Source organism: Athalia rosae, chromosome 7, assembly GCF_917208135.1.
Source record: "Athalia rosae chromosome 7, iyAthRosa1.1, whole genome shotgun sequence".
NCBI classification, from domain to species: Eukaryota; Metazoa; Arthropoda; class Insecta; order Hymenoptera; family Athaliidae; genus Athalia; species Athalia rosae.
The window spans coordinates 11168031-11185918 of NC_064032.1; the positions used below are offsets into that span (position 1 = coordinate 11168031).

Below are 17888 nucleotides of genomic sequence, written 5' to 3' on the forward strand. Positions count from 1 at the left end.
TGGAAAAGTGTTGAGTCAAAAAAAAAAAAACAGAGTTTCGTCGAAAATAAAAATAGTGCAATTATCAAGAGTTCCCGTGTTCCCGAAACGCCCGGAGGTTTTCAACTTTATACTCCATATATATAGATATATATATATATATATATATCTGCATTTTCATCGGGACCCTTGTTCCTCGGGGGATGATCTTAGCGGCAATCATAGGGGGGTGGCTGGGATAGTCGTCACCTGGAGGCTAATGGCGCCCCCAAAATTCTATCGTTGATGTTACGCGCGATACACGCACACCTACTCCGTAAATAGAGATGATCCGTCCGAAGCGAGCGCGGCGTGGGGTGGGGGGTTAACACTCGTAAGAATCCGTAACGGGACGCGTCGATATCGAAGAATCGTATAGTGAAATTCTCCAACGATTATGGTGCGGCGGCATTACCCGTAGCAACGAATTTGATCTACAACGAGGGTGGGTTTCGCCGCTTTTAGCGTTGTGTTCAACCGTTCCACGTGTGACCTTACCTTACCTTACCTTGGAAATTATTAACATGTTTACGAGGAGACGCAGCTGGTACGAAAGACGCGAAACGACTGGAGGGGTAGCGAAAGAGGGTAAGAGTAAAACGAGGATGGGTACGGTGGTTGAATATTGGCGCGGGTGTTTGCCACGGGTAGGTATATTTCGCGCTGTTTGTTGTTGTTACCCTGATCGTAAACCATCACTTTCGAACCATATGTGGGTTACCGGTTTACCCCGCGGTATCTATGGCGATCGATATTCCAAACTATACCCGCATACCGTACAATAATACCCTTTGTACGTCTTCCCGTTACGCGCGTCCTCTTGAGATGATTAGGAACGCTTAGAGATGTTTCGAGTTTAACGGGGGGGCGGAGGGGGCGGAGGGGGCAGCCGTCGTGTTTTATGCATATTACGCGAAACCCCTCGGAGAAATATCGTTCGGAGGCTTAAGAATCCGTCGAGGAGTTAATTTTTTTTTTTCCATATTTTTAATCGTGTACGAACGCTATATGTACAACGTGCGATCGACGAAAAAATCTAGTCGCCGTTCGCGATCATCAATCATCAATCCGAATCTCTGAATTGGCAATTGCGTTCGTGAGCGAATTTTCTCGACCTCGTGAACAACTCTTCGCATCCGTTGTCCGCGAAGCGACACTCCTCCATTTTGTAGTTGCATTTCTCCTCGTGAGTTTCCTTTCGAAACGCTTTAGGCCTCACCCGGCATCCGTATTCGGCCCAACGACAGTCGGTCGGACTTTCGGGATCCCCGTCTTCCGGCGTCATCTTATCTTCGGGCGCCTCATCTTCCGCGGCTATCTCGAAATCCTCTTCCCTGTAACACTTGTTGTAATTACATTTTTCCTCGTGAACGATTTTACGCCGCCTCGGCATTTTCACCGAACATCCGTAGATCTTCAATTTACACTCGACCATCTCCTCCGGATCATCCTCGTCTCCGCCGTCGTACGAATCGTCCGAAGTATCCTCCCCTCGTTCGACGACTTCGAAACGTTCTTTGTAAACGCAAGACGCTTCGTGAATCGCTTTTCTCCACGGTGGCATCGCGACGTTGCATCCGACTACGCGATGAGCGCAATTGACGAGTCCTTCCGAAACAACGATGTCCGTCGGAAGACTTTCTTCTTCCAGGAACGGCCTGTACTGACACCTGGTCTCGTGCGTATCCCTCAGGTACTCGGGAACCGCGACCCAGCAGCCGTAATTCGAATTACCGCAAGGTACGAGCGTCCCGTCCGATTCGGGCGGCGGTGGTCCCCCGCACGCTCCCCTCTCGCGTTCCGTCAGGTCGAAGTGAGGCGCGCTCGGGAAGATCGTTCCCGCATGTGCCCGGGGTGGATGTGGCATCGGATGAAACGGCCTCGGCGAGCTGATTTCTCGACGATTCGGAGGCTGAACGAAATCGAGAGTCGACGAGCAGCAGGTCGGACAGACGTTATAGTGAGGCTTGCAACGGTGGCACAACGAGTGACCGTTTTCACACTGGAATTTCGGCGCGTCGCTCACTCCCGTGTAACATACCGGGCACACACCCTCGCTCCGCACCATCGACTGGAGACTCGGATATTCCATCGTCTGTTGAGAAATAGGAGAGCTGTGAGTTTTGATTGGTTTTTTTTTTGTTTTTTTTTTTTTGAGGAAATCTCATTTCGATTTTTATCGGAAAACGAGAGCACGCGATTAGCGATTCGCTTTTATATGGCGTCGAGCGACGACCGACTGGCTGGCGTGTCACGAGATCTACGCAGCGAGTATCTTTTTTGCCTCCGACGATCTTCGAAATGACGAAAAAAACGATTACGTGTCTCTCACCTGAATCGATTCCTCCGCTACTTCACAGTCGTTGTAGTCTTAGTTCGAGTTTTTTTTTTTTTCTAGTATCTAATCTCGAACGTATCGCTATTGAAGGGCGGAACTTATGATATTCCTTTGCACGTCTGGATGTCCGCGACATCGGACGACGATGAATCTGCTCGTCGACGCCAATATAATTTCCGACGTGATTCACCGGCCGGAGTCTTATCTCTCGACACGGATAACGACGATCTTTTATCTGCGATGTATCGCGCTTCCATTGCCGAGATAGCTTCGTTCCGTGTATTTCAAAAGTCTTCGGATCCCGACGCATACGGGGTGGGAGGGTCGCGTCACCCAACTCCGCGGCTGAATTAGAATAACAAATTTTCAAGGCTTTTACTGCCCGCGCAAATTACAATTATCGCCACCTTCGCTGATTAGTTTAGATCGTAGATTGATCGCTCCGTCTCGACCCTCGACGTCAACAAAAGCGTTACGTTTCAAGTCCGTATACCGCGGACATAATCCAGACCGTTGCTTGCCCTCGGCTTTATTTGCATAAGTGAATTATGACCGGCGAATATTATACTTGATACAACAAAACCCGAGCGGAGGGTTGTTCTCGGGCACCGGGAGTCCGGTGTCTCTCGTTTCGCTGTATCAAACGAGTGAGTACATCGTTGGCCGGACGGGGGATGGAGAAATTATTTTTTCAGAAGCCGGCCAAAAGTCTTCGCGAGCGAGTCTCGAATTTCGAACTCTTCCGGCGGAGACGTTCCCCCCCCCCCCCCCCCCCCCCCCTCCCTCACAGCTCTGTATTCAAAATTGAATCCAACATAAACTCAATTTTCATTTGAGTTTATCCATCATTCATTTTCCTTGCGATGCGAAATCTTTTTTTTATTGAATATTTTTTTTTATTTTTCTTCAAACGTTCGATTGCACGTACGTTCGCGCGTTACACCGACGAACGAAAAAAGTGATCCGGCTCCGAGGCCGGACCGCAAAGGTCCGTTTCAGTTCGTCATTTGCTCGTTCATTTTCGACGAACGAAATTTTTCACCGATAATTAACTGTCAACTGCTAACGAACGCATCCATAACGCTAGTGAAAATGTACGAGAGTCTCCCGCTACGTTCGCCTCTTTTCAACCCCCTCCTCCTCGCCGCCTTTCCACACGTATAACTTTCTCCCACCCCGTATTTCAACCATATAGAATAGGGTATACACGAATCGAATATCCACGCGCATGTAGCTTCACGTGGAGGAGACACGTTTCGACAATCCCCCAGCGGTATCCATTTCGTCAACCCTTTTTACAAGGCTATACTGGAAAAAAAAAAACAAAAAAAAACGAGAAAATAAAAAAGAAAAAGCAGGAAAACGAAACGATAGGAAATAAAAATACGGATAAATAAATAACCGAAGAGACAAGAAGCGAAACAGGTGTGCGAATGAACCCTCGGGACGGGGGGTGTGGTGAATTTGTTTTTCTGTTTACCTTGATGAAAGCGCGTCGACGATTTTGGTCATTTTATTCAGAGATCTACGAAATCGTGCGGATCGGTTTTATATCGTCGTTCGGTTACCCCGGGGATTACGAGGAGGACACACCGTAGATAGGTACGGTTCGAACGTGGATATTATCCTTCCGAAGATGTGATTTCGCTCGGTTGTTTTGCTTTGTAGTTTTTTTTTTTTCTCGCCGGTGGAACGAACGATTAAACAGAAAACAAAATAATTTAGTGAGAATTAAATTGTCGGAGTTTTGACGCACGTCTGCCAAATCCGTGCGAACGTTTGTTTTTTCGAATGCGGTAAAAAAGCCATTTTCAATATCCACGATTTTTGCCTTCCGCTATTCTCCCGATTCGCTGTGTCACTTTTCTTCGCGTTATCGTAGGAACGAACGCCGTATCGCCGCCGTTTCACCGGCGAGCCCGACTTTCCTTCTTCTCGGTGGTTTGAAATTCATGCAAAGATATTCGCCAGAGATTTGCCGCATCGGCAATGCAGCCTTTCTCTCGCCAATCCCCCGTTTCTTTCCGTTCGCTTATTTTTCTCCTTTTTCTCGTCGGATCTTCTTTTTTTTTACCCTCGGCGTGTACCGTGTTCAGGAAATCGTCGAACGTTTTACTTTTATCGTTAAACACCGTACTTACACGGAGTGAATGTAACACGCCGGGGGTACGCGGGTAGACGTGGAAAAGTTCAAAGTCACTCCAGTACCAAACTGTTGCCGAGCGTTGCCGTTTAAGCCCGAATATCTGTCGCGCAACGACCGTTGTTTTACGCATTCGTTCCTTTTTTCTCCGATTCATCTCGCCCTTCGAAAATTCGCACGTCTTACCGGACGATCTTCCTGTCCCACGAATAAATTCAACGAGTAATCTCGAACTCGCCGCTAATTTTCACTCGGCCAACGAAAATGGAATTTACGTTGAACCGGCTTTGGGCATAAAACTCGGTGGTAACTCGATAGCGCAATTTAGCTTCCAGACACGTTGGCGAGGTCCGTGTCCTTCGAGTCGCATCGAGCATAACGACGTTATATGCGTCTTCGCTCGTGAACGGGAAACTCGAAACTTGCGAGGTAAGAGGGAAATTTCAATAATGAGACGCTCCTCGTACCGGGACAATTTTTTCCACCCCACCCCCGATGTTTTCCCGTGGGGGAAGACAACAGGAGAGGAAGAAAATATTCGGGATCTTTATCGTTGCACCTTCTTCCGTCGGACCTTTTTCTTCTCGGGAAGCTCCCGGAGAACCACGTGCTCCTCGTCAGACACGTATCATTATCAAAAGAATCATTGGAAACAAAGGAAGAAAGATTATCCTCGGTTAGCGCGCTTGATAATTTTCCCGCTCCGGGTGGTTAGCCAGTCGGGTTCCGGAAAGTCGCGCGGGCGGCGCGATTGTCTCACCCCTAAAGCTCGAGGGGTAGAATCGATTGCGATATATCGCTGCCGAGCAGCACCCCCTGGGTTCCCGTGGCGCGCTTGCGTCGCTTTTTGAGGCGCTCCCATTGGCCGGCGATGATGTCACGCAGTCATCCCTTACACCGTGATATCATCTGCTGTCCCTTCTGCAGTCCGCACCGACCACTCGACCGGCTATGCCGCGTCCCTAAATAATTCCGACTCAGTCCCCGCGATTATTTTTCACGTTCGCCTCGAACCGTACGGGGTACCGTTATCGCGTTTCCGGGTACACGGAACGTCACCCGCGTTACTGACGAGCAGATAAATTCGCTGTCATCTCTGTGCGCCGACGAGAAGAATACCGTCCGGGATTCGAGGAGCTTTTTCTGTGTCCCGATGTGCCTCGCACCAATTTATAAGCTGAAAGAGGGTGGGAGGCGGTGGAGATCGTTTCCTCGATAATAATCGGTGAGTTTTAAAAATTCGATCCACCTAGTTGTCATATTTGCGAAACGAAATCACCGTCGCATTACGCGACCATTACGTCACGGTAAAGAGAATTTCGAAACGTTCGCGCTTTCGCATTTTTTTCCATCTCCTACACATCGAGAGAAAAACAAATAAAATTCTCAGACGTCGGCGATGACTCTGAAAAAAAAAAAAAGCTCCAATTTTTTCGATAATTTCAGCGAATCCGTTGTCGGTCGGCGTTGAGATCTTGACCCGAGCTTTTTTTTTCTCTCGATTTTTTTGCGATTTTTCGTTGGGCGATTCGTTGAATTTCTACTTCCATTTCCGAAAATTCTTCCGAATCATCCAGCCGTAGTGTAGCGGCGATTAGACGCCCAGAAGTTTGAGAGTTTTTGTGTTCGTTGGATTTGCCGGAGGAGTTCCGCAGTGCGTATTATGTTATTGTGACAGTTTGGAAACTGACGTAAAACGATTGTCACCGTATAGCTGTATAGGTATGTACATACGCGAGTGACGGTCGGTCTGGTTAGCTCTCCTTACACACCGTCCTTCATTTAGAGCTCCGTGGAAATTCGTACAACTTCGTATCTTCCGCACAGTTTATACCTATAGCGAGCCAATAAAAACAAACCGACGAATCTAGGACGCCAGAGATAAAGGGGGGGAAAAAAAAGTGACTACGACGCCAGACGTCGCGGTCCTCCGGTTGCACGTTTTCCTTCCAGCTTTAAGATTGACTTCTCCTATTTTTCGTTACAACGGTCGGACTCTCCTCCCCCTTCGCCTCCCCGACTCCCGGGGCGAATTCGCTCCTCGAAGGCAAGCGAGACGCGTGACCCAAACTTTTCGCTGGCGTCGCGTGCGGTTGTTTCGAAAATTTCACGAGTTCGACCGCGAGTTAATTAATTAACTCCGTGGAAAACAAACAGGATTTTGCCAGAGCCCATTTTTGCCCCGCGACTCTTGGTGTACAGAGGTGGCGAATGAGGGGGGAAAAAATAGAAAAAAAAACAACAACAACGGAAGGGTAAGAAAAATCATTACACACCTTTTGGGTGGGTAAATTAAAGTAGAAAACTGCCCCGGGGATTTTATCTGAAAAGCCTATAATAACGATGGCTCCGTAAGATATCGAGGGAGGAGGGGTTGATGTCGTCGCTGAGGAGGGTGCGGAAGGAGAGAAATATACGATAAAAAGACGAGGGAAATGATGAAGACAAAATGAAAAGAGAGGCGAGCTCTGTTGTACCCCATGGTAAGGGAACATCGGCTCTACTTCAGACGATTTTTCTTCCTTCAATCACCGAAGCAAATATCAATTGATTATTCTCTACTGATTGAAAGAGGCTGCCGCGTGGTCCGCGTGTAACACTCGACATCGATTCTCGACGTATATTACAGTGGCAACTTCGATACAAATTTTGAAAATTTTCCATCTCTGCAGTGTCGGGTCGTCAAAGCGAAGGGGTCGAACTGCCATAAGCCACCCTTAAAATACCAAGTTTGACGAACGGGAGGAAAAAAAAAAAAGAAATTTTTTTTCTCATACCAGCTCTAGGATATCAGACGCCGGGTTCGCATGTTCCGAATTCCAAGATTTTTCACCCTCCATATTTTATCACGTGATATCCGAACGAACGATGTGGGTATAATACACGTAGCCTTTTTGTTAAAGCAATTAGGGCCAGACATATTTCATGTACGTACAGAGGGCGGCGGCCGCAATGGCAATTTTTTTTTTGGGGGGAGGGTTGGTCTTAACCTCGACGAATTATGTACCGCGCGTTACAGTACATATATCTGTCTATAGTATAATCCCCGGTAGAATTTCCCCGGCTTTTTTTTTTTTTTTTTTATTTATCGTGATTCTTTTTCGTCATTTTTTTTTTTTTTTTTTTTTTTGCGCCGTGGGATCTACCGAGGCAAAAGAGCGCGTCCGGTGCTCGGCCACGAGGAATTATAATTTTTCCGCAGACACCGCGCGACGGCACGAGAGGCCTTTTTGATGCTGAAAATGGGGAAGCGGAACCCCTTAACCAAAAGTCCCTGGTAACTGCGGCGGTCAAACCGAAACTCCGTGGCCGCTGCGCCTTTATCGAACGAATCGTTTCGATTCGTGAAAATTAACGGCGATTTTCTACCTCCTCCGAGGGCATTCGTCGGCTTTTCAGTTGGAATCAATTGCCGTTCAATCGAGACGAAATCCGAAATACGCTAACTAAAATAGCGAGGAGATGAGGTAACTCTGCGCGTGAGCTAAGATCAAGCTTTCTATCGTACGATATCGTGACAGAAGTATAGTTTCTCGAAGCACGGTAACAGTAGCGGACGTAGCTAGGCATTTTAGCGTCGAGTGTTTCTGGAGTCTGGTGCGCGATTTCACGAGTGCACGAACCATTCGGGTAACGGTGCTCTCCTACAGAGTTATACGCGCGACGTAGAAGGGTGCACGTACGTACGTACGTATTATTATATATATTTTATAAAGTTGAAGTTCTAAAAACTCTCTGATCCGCGAAAAGCAGCGATTAAGCGATTTACGAGTGCTCGAGGTAAGCCCGCGGCTTTCTATCTCTTTGTTTCGCTCTTTTACGTTGTTGTTGTTGTTGTTTTTTTTGTTTTCTATTTGTTTTTTTTTTTTCTTCTTCTAATTTTTTTTCTCTTTCGGCAAATTGAGAACGCAAAAAACCGTGTCACCTAACGCGACTACGCTTCGCAATTGTGTTTACAACGTATGCTTCAATCCAGCCGCGTAATATCGCGTGTGTCGGGGGGGTCGCGCGAAGCCGCGCGCGCTCTTTTACCGGACGAACGATCTTCCCAGATTTCGCGTCGCCTTACACAATTTCATCCGTACAAACCGCGACCGCGCGCACGTTCGTAGGTACGTTATACGTACGTACGGTCCATCGATTCGCGTATACGTACGCGTACAACCGGCTTATCGCCGATTAGGCGATCACCGAGCGTCGCCCCGAGTACAACCCCGATTGATTGATCGGCCTTGAAAATCCTTCGGTCTCATCTCGACTGACGTCTATAACGTCGCCATCGCCTCGGGAAATTATCAACGACGTTGCACGACCCGCGGATGAAGGAGAACCGAAAAAAACAAGAAATAAAAGGATAAAAACAAAAAAATCAACCGTATCGCAATCTCGAAAGTTTTTTTTCAACATCGCATGATATCGTTACACACCTGCACGCCGTATACTCGGAATGCGATGCGCCCCCCTCCCCCCCCCCCCTTATACAACCGCACCCCGAGCTTCTATAGCTCCTTGGATTTCTCGATAAGATTTGCTGCAGCATCAGGGTCGACACCGGATGACGTGGGAGGGGTGGGGCGGGGGGGGGGGGGGGAGGGGTGGGTGAGATTATTGAAGAAAATTACACGAGAGCAGAGACGACCGGCTGGTGCATTGCCGCGGGCTGCTCATCCCCGTCCTCCCTTCTCCTCCTCGTCGTCGTGCTACCCCCAGAGACTCCGGTATGCGCCGCGTCCCCTTTCCCCCAATTTCTTTTTTTTCCTCTCCTCTCCTCTCCTCTCCTCTCCTCTCTCTTACGCCCTCCCCGTGTACCTTCATCTACAGCCAGGGTTTCCCGCTGCCAACATTCTCTCGTCAAATATCGCACAAAACACCGAACTGATCGTGACAGCTGAGAACTGTCAATATAGTTTGTTTTAGCGATCAGTTTTTTTCGTTTTTTTTCTTTCTTTTTTTTTTTTTATCAGCGCGCGGGTACGGAGCCCGCGATCCCCCCATCGCCAACCCCTAGCCGCGACTTTGTGCTCTTGATCTTTTTTTTTTTTTTTTTTTCTTCCCTCCCATCTCCGTCTCTCTTTTTCACTCCCCGTCGAAGCATCGCGTTAATCAGCGCTCCAAGGCACGTCCCGGTATCCATAGATATGCAGTCTGCATGTATCCAGCTATATTTATGACGTACGTGTATCCACCGCGTACATGTAACCACGTGTCTATGCATGTAGCGGAGGAAAAAATAATGAAACGGAGATTGATCCACCCAGCTCTATTTTATATATCGAGGGAATATTTTTTTTCGTATTCCACGTTGGATTTGCAGCGATAACGGCGTGAAAGAAAAAAAATAACGATTAACGCGCGTCAGCGGTGGGTGTCTGATTCCGGTCCACCGGTTTCTCTAAAACGGTCACGTTTCCAATTTGGAAAATTAGCTCCCGCGCGCGTTCACCGAGGCAGCGATTAGACGACGTGTTTTTCAGCGGGCACGCTTTCGAAATATTCCAAAATTTCGCGATCCAACCCTCCCCCGAATTGCGCGGCGAATTAATTCGTGACTTTTTTAAAACGTCAGCTCGAATTTGCACACAGTTTCAATTAGGGCGCATTCACAACGACGCGTACTCCCCGTACCAATGCGAAACGCGCGTTCGAATCGCTCGGGCCACGTTACACGCGTAACGGGGACGCGCGGTGTTCCGGGGCTATACGACCTTTGAATCTAATCAACGCATCGGACAACGTTCGTTCGACTGGATTCGCGTAATTTTCGCGAACACTGCAGTGTACGGCGAATCGTCGACAGTGTAACGGTACAACAACGAGAGGATCGGGATATAGGGATCGCGGGGACGTGGACCCGCTTTCGCTGAATCCGAGCGATCGTTTCAATGGGACTGATTGCCGGGTGTGAAACGTTTATCGTTAGTCGCGTTTAATTGGTTTATAGACCGTCCGTTTGTCACCCACCGTTGGGGCAACTCGCGCCGATCGACGGAGAGGTAAAAAACGCTTCGTTGCTGTATTTTCAAAAACTCGCGCGTTCGAAGGCGGTCGGAAAGGATCGACGATATTATCTTGAGTTTCTCGCAGCCGATCGCGAGCGGAAAAGCGGTCGTTAGATTAAAGTGACGCGGGGTACGGCAGAAATCTGGTTATGGAAAGTGGAAGGAACAGCGAAGGTGGTGGTCAGCTACAAGGGGTACTCGAACACACCGCCGTTGGATCAGCAGCTTGTATCTTATTCCAGTTTCTCGCGTCACGTGCGCCGAGAACCAAGCGTCAAGGGGATAAGTAGAATCGGTTCGAATGGCACCGCCGCGGAGGCGAGAAGAGAGCTTAAAAAGCTCGGTTTTTTTCCGTATTCAGCAATCCATCAACCCCCCCCCCCCCCCCCCCCCCACTATTTCGCTTCTACTCACCCCGCCGCTACTCACGTCCCAACAATCCGTTATCAATCTTGCTAATGCTGCTCTACACTTGTACCGCCTCACCTTATTATCATAACGTCCGGAACCCTACCGAATTATAATGAGAAGAGTAATCTGAAAAAGGATTCTGGAAAGGCAAAAAAAGGAACAAAGCTCGTGAGCTACTTCGTCGGAGGATGGACGGAGTTCCCTGATTTTCCCATCCCGAGAATATGACGAGCGGATGTTATGAATTATACAACTGAACATCAGCTAAACGGTGTCTGAGGTCGTCGAGTGGGGTATATCGTCGCACGCCAAGTGATCCGAAATTGTAATTAAGTCGCTCGATAAGCATAACCAAACTCAATTCGGTAGAAACCAACCCCTCGAGTCGCGGGAGGATGGAGGGATGGAATAATTTCGCTTTCGGTTGTTCGGCCGGCTTACGTAATAATTTCTTGTTCCTACGAAGCAGCAGCCTCTCGAGCTTCCTCTCCATTTTCCGATCGGCCGGTGTCCGCGATCGAAGCGAAAGCCGTGGCGGTAATATTCGTGGGCGGAGAATAAAAGGGAGAGGGAGAGGGAGAGGTAAAAGGTCGAGGTAAACGCTCGTAAAGTGGACGTCCGCGGCTGGGATGCCGTTGGCAAAATCCGGATGTTCTCCGCGACATTTCGGCCCACACTTCTCTCGGTCCGATACCTCGTGTAGGCTCTCCGCCGGCCCGAGAGCCGCGCGTGACGTGGCAGGAGTCAATTGGCCGAAACAACGTATCTCCCGAGCCGTAACAACGGTGAAACATCTTCGAAAAACCACCCTCTGAGTGGCTATTGCCTGGCGCCCCGCGCCACCACGACTGCGACGACGAAAACGATGAAGACTACGAGCCAACGGTATAGGTATAGTAACCGGGCTTGTTCGACTCATCAAGAGAAGTGTTGGGAAATTTAGTACGATGGGTACTTTGGGAGTAGAGAAGAAGAAGAAGAAGAAAAAGTGGCGAAAATAATCTGACGAGAGTAATGTAGGTGCTACGCGTATATGGTATACCTTTACGGTGCTTGAAAACAAACACATCGGAGACCATTTGACCCCATGACGCATTTTTTTATTCTTTCTTTTCTTCAATGCAAAAAATATTCAATTGTTTTAGGGTCGGGCCCTTGCGAGTCGGTTGTTCTCGTCCGTCGGGGTAGTTCTTACCCATCGTCAGTCCGCGGCGTCGGTATATTTTTCTTTGTTTTTTTCTTTTATATCTTCAGCGAAAAATAATAACACGAGATGCAAGGAATAAGGGAGGCTGCGAATCCGGGTGGGGGGAACACCTCCTCAACGAGATGCGTGACTCGGGTCTTCGGATTGACGACGGGTCGCGTCAGACGAACACGATCGGTTGGTTGATCGTTAAAAAATGCTGCCTCGCGGGTCAAGGAAGTTCGAAATATTTGGGGAAATGGAGCGAACTTTTTTTCTTTCTTTCTTTCTTTCTTTTTTTTCTTTTCTTTCTTTCGCCCGACCCGTTCGGCGCTCGAATCGGAAATCACGAGGCGGACACAGAGTTCGATGAACGTAATAACGTCGATATCGCGTTTCAATTATAAGCAAATTACGTAGCGGTAGGCAATTACAGGACACAAATTACTCGGTGACATCTGGTGCGATACACGTTCTTCCCCCGTCACGCGCGTATGCTCTACGTGGTTTCGGCGTTCCACACCCTCCCGTGTTTTCCCCAAGATACACGTCCCCCCGCATAATATTCCCACATGGGACACGCACGGAATCGTCCGGAGACGACCAAATTCAAGGGAGATAGATAACGAGATGACGATAGTACGTAGGATCGGAACATCGCTACATATATACTTATACATTTATATTCGTATACCTATATACGTATAGCAACGGCGGCGCGTAGCATACGCCGTGTGCGGAATAACCGCGCGAAGCTTGAGGTAGTAGCGCAGCATGTTCCGGCCGCGACGCGTCCCTATACGGTTTATACGAACGGTAACGCGATCCAGACAACCAGTGGTGTATACCTATACAGTTTCGCGATGTTCGCCGCTAGCTAGCGAGTGCGGCGGACGGCCCCCCCGGGTGCAGCTAGGGATGAAATCGCTCGACGGCCGGTGCGTTTCAAGGGCTTCCACGCCGTCGCTGCAACGTAGACCGCAGTCTGAATTTATCGAAGCGATGATTCTCCGCCGCGTTGACGTTCCGCGAGGTGAGAAACCTCCGGGCTATCGAAGGTGCGCGACTGTGCCGGAGGAGGAGGCGCGTGCGACGACGAAGGAGTTGAATGCGAGAGATGCGAGAGATGCGATCGGCCGACGCTCGAAACCTGCCGATTTTTTTTCACTCTCTCTCTCCTCTTCGTCCGCAACGTTAACGGTGGGGGACAACCCACAAGTTTTAAAATTCCACCCTTAAACCCGATACAAAATCAATCGAAACCGTCGTCGTCGTCGTCGCGTAGACGCCCGCAAACGGCGGCAATCGGGTTCTTGGATACATCTCGGTTTTGACGACAAATTCGTTTTTACCGATACACGTCCGGCGAACGAGGGGCGCGCGTCCGCGAGAATGGAAATTTTTCTTTCCATCTCCCAGGTAAGGAGCGTCCCGCATCCCGTTTCGTCCCTTCCGTCCCTTCGACTGCGGGATCGCGCGCGCGGTGCAGCTTCCACGTGACCGAAATACACGATGATCCCACGACCGTAGTTTGGCAAACTGCAGAAATATCTAGGCGTACGAGGCACGCGTCATCCTCGATCCCTCTGTCCCGTGTTATTCCAAGGGATGTAAATTCGGGGCTTGAATTTCGAATCAGCTTACCTCCTCGACTCCGCGCGCGGTATACATAGACTGCGGGGGGACGGATGGCGTAATATCGCAACCTGAGTAGCAAATCGACTGTCGAACCACGTGATAAACATGACAAGTAAGCGCGATAATAATAATCTTCGAAACGACCGCCCTCCGAAAAATTTTCCGTTACACAAACGGCGTCGGGAAAAAGCACCCTTTTTTTTTTTTTTTTCTTTTTGTCTTCCGTGGTACAGACAGATCCAGCGTCGTAACTACGGAAGAATCGTATTATTCGCGATTTCGACGGGCACCCTCCACACGTACGTACGTATGCGCGCACGTGTAATTGTATACATTTGCCCCTTGCGAGTTGGCTTGCGAATGGCGGTCCTGCCGGAGGGGGGGGGGGGGGGGGGGGGGGGGGGGGGTTTAACACGTTCGGGACGATGTAGGAGAGCCGGAGTATGAGAGAACCACCGAAAACGAACAACTCTACTCTCGTAATGCAAAGCGAGTGAGTCCGGGGTCTGTTAGATTAAACTCTACCCCCGACGCCGCGTTACGCGGGTTAAAAACAGACATCCAAGAGCACGATGAGTCATCCGACGAAGTAGAGCGGGCTACGAACAACGTGCGAGTCGGATGATGATAATGATTATTCGTCAAAAAGCGAACAACGATCGAGCTGACGCGCGGGACAAAGAAAAAAAAACAAAAAAAAAAAACAAAGCGCTCAAACCCGACGTACGGATGCGGCGGCGGTCGCACGAAAATACTAATTTCTACGTGATTTTTTTTTTTTTTTTTGTTTTTTTTGTACACCCCCTCGGTGGAAACGAAGCGACGTTGTTCGTCCGTTCGGAGCTATCTCTAGAGTACCCTAACGTCGAGTAACTGACAAATTTTAGGTATTAGCGGACAACACCGTGTCGAACTGACCCCCACAAGGGTCTTTGAATAAGTGCCGTTGCGTTGCGCTCGATCAATGACCGATGTTCAACGCTAATTGAACCGGCGTATTTTGACATGCGAGACTAACTACTACGTTTCACCCATACCCACAATTAAAACCGAGTCCCTTGCCCCCCGGACTTCCGAATTTAGGTTTCTTGGGATTTTTTTTTTTTCGTTCGTTATTCTTTTTCTCTTTTTCTACGCTACGGACGAAAATAGAGTAGTCCGCCTTATTCCACGATAAAAAGTACCTCTTTTTCGCATTTTTCCGCATTTCGCGAAAGAAAGTGTTTTAAAATCCTCCCCTAAATAATTCCCATGGAAACCAGGCTGAGCCTGAGCCCAGCCTTCACAAACCTTTCAGCTCTTTCGACCGATTCAGGTCTCCCCGATAGAAAGGTTAATAATTATTCCCATGACAAAGAAAGGGGGGTCTTCATCTCCGCGTGCGCGATCGATATACACGTAGTCCGATTTCGGTCGATACTCACCGACGAAATAAACTCCGAAGAAAATTCACGGGGTCGATTCAAATCGCACCAATCGTCGTTCTTCGCGATTGCGATTATTAACGATACGAGCAACCGACGTCGAAGCGTGTCGGCGTAAGAAATTCTCGAGGACGTTAATTGAATGGTCCTTTTCTTACGCTCTTCTTACTTCTTTTGTGCGAAGAATGGTTCTCTTTTTTCTTCTTACGAAGACTTTTCTATTACCATCGCTGTTGTTCGCCTATACCGAACGGGTCGTTTTCTTCATCTTTGTCATAATTCTTCTGGAAAAACGGCGGAAAGTTTTCCTTTCAATGGTGAATGGAAAAAAAAAAAAAAAAAAAAAAAAAAGGGATAGTAACGATGGAAGTAATAAAATAACAATAACGAACTCACCTTAATGTTCCCGACGTATACGAAGATCGCGTGTCTGGAAACGATTTTGGTTTTCATCTACGGAGGATTTGGTCCGCTGGGATCAAACGACATCTCGCGGGGGGTAGGGGGAGGGGGAGGCAGGACACCTGACAACACTTAGGCTTGATTTCTTTATATTTCTTGATCGACTCGCGACTCTGCAGGTTTCGTGTCCCTCGGAATTGAGTCAATCCTTGACTCCTCCGTCCGCGAGTATTTGCGAGTCTCTCGTGCCGCCGCCGGCGCCATTACAGTTTCCTGCTTTTTTTTTAGCGCGTGTTTAGCTGGCTGCGAACGGCACTTCAATTTCGTTGAGAGGATTCTAACGGCCCGCCGTTGAAAAACCTTTCTTCAAGCTCGTAGTCGACATGCGACGATTCGCGGAGAAGAGAAAAAAAAAAAAACAAAAAAACAAAAAAACAAAAAAAAAAAAAAAACGAAGGAAGAGGGAAGTAGCGAGTCTCTTCACCTTCGCTTCTCCGAAAGCCTTGATCCTCGCGCACCCTTCTCTCCCGATGTACAACATCCCTCTTCCCGAGGACGCGAACGCTCACCTCGTCTGCAGGAGAAAAAGATTTAAAGAGGTCCCAACAGATTACAAGTAGGAACACACCAATCAGCTTTATTTCCCTTTCTTTTTTTTTTTTCTTTCTCCCCGTGCGTTCCGCGAAGAATCGCCCCACGAATATCCATACCGCACGCGGGTTTCAATATCACATCTTTTTTCGCCCTCGGGATATTATTCGGGCTATTTTTTTTTTTTCTTTTTTTTTTTTCCCCCCGATTTTAACGAATAACTGACCACTGTGATCGGTAATCCGAATCGCAGCGGGATGCCCTTCGTTTATCTATATCAAAGAGAATTCGGAGATCCGCATGAGAGGGGAAAAAAATTGCGAAGCTTCGAAGGAGGCAGTGGGGCGATCGATTTATAATAACCGAGGTGAAAAAATGACGACGTGAAACATTTCTCTTACGTGAGGTGATTTTTTTTTTTCTAGTCCTAGCTGTACTCACCTGACTAACGATTGTCTTCTCAAGCATCGAAATGGGATGAATTTTTTTCCCGTTCCAGGTATATTATCTATTTGAAACACGACGACAACGAGGGGCTTACGTGATGTGAGGCGAGGGAAGTTCGTTCGTATAATAATAAGCCCTGATATCCATACGGGAGCTTTGTCGGTTGGAAATTCGGTATCGATCGGGAATGAATTTTCCATATTACCTGCTAACGTTTCGCACTATGCCTACGGAACCGGAGTACGGGGGATGCGGTCGAACAACTCCCAGAAATATTACCATTCCAGATTTCAACGTTTCATTATACCGGCGGCCCTCTTTCCCTCCCAGCACTTTTATTTATCCCAGAATAATCTACGCCGCGGCGTTTTATTTTTTTTTTTTTCCGATGAAAAAAAGAACACTCGAACATCCGGTATAACCGAAAATCGGAAAATAGAAAACAACGAATAGCGCTCTTTCCATTCTTCTTTTTTTTTTTCTTTTTACTTTTTTTCTTTTGTAAAAAAACAGTGTGAATTGATTCACGTTTCGAATGAAAACGGCACCGAATGGTTTACCTTCGAAACGAGTTTTCCGTAATTGCATTAGTCAAGTAGCAACTTGCTACTCCAAAGTTGGGGGTACAGTATTTGAATGTAATTACAGATCCTTTGAAACGTCTCTTCTCTCCGGTCCTAGGGAACTCCTTTTCACCGAACCCTCGACACGGAACGTTTGTGTTCCGTCATCTGTTCCGAGCGGGAGAGTGATCTGGACCGAAGTTATCTCGATTAGTGTGAGAGGAGAGAAGAGGAGAGGAGAGGAGGGAAAAAAAAAACAATGCTGAACAAAAACAACGAAAACGCCGGCTATCGATACTCAAGGCGCGACAGACACGTCCGTACAAAAGTTTCCGCTGTAATATGTAAAACAACCTGTTTCCCCGACGCGTTACGTTTATTTATACGTCGTGTAAAGGGGCGCGGAATGTCGCGCGGTATATGTCGAACATGTCCCCGTATGACCCGCGGTCAGTCATGTCATTTCGTTCAACCGTTTTATCGCTCAATTCGCCAACTTCCATCCCTCTCTCATCCACCCGGGATTATTGCTCCACCGCACCGAATGAGCGTCCACCTAATTTTGGAATTGCGGTTAATGCAAGTCATACGCAAAATGATTCACTCGGCTCTTGAAATACGTCATATGACGTTCGACTGAGAAAGTAATGATCTTATTGTTTGGATTCTTTATTTTCTGATATACGTAATACGTGATTGTCGTTTATTGAATAATTTAGTATTCGAGG

The 17888-nt window shown here is 48.0% G+C and overlaps 2 protein-coding genes across 2 annotated transcripts in view; one reads left to right on the plus strand and one right to left on the minus strand.

Moving 5' to 3' along the window:
• The window catches only part of LOC105689597, a 79095-nt gene that overhangs the window by 28623 nt on the left and 32584 nt on the right, over window positions 1–17888 (plus strand). The window lies entirely within an intron of this gene.
• On the minus strand, window positions 987–2531 carry LOC125501956. Its single transcript, XM_048659192.1, has 2 exons — window positions 2351–2531; window positions 987–2113 (listed from the first exon to the last, which is right to left on the minus strand). Exon 2 carries the CDS (start codon window positions 2108–2110, stop codon window positions 1082–1084), a length of 1029 nt encoding a protein of 342 aa, XP_048515149.1. The 5' UTR covers window positions 2111–2113; window positions 2351–2531; the 3' UTR covers window positions 987–1081.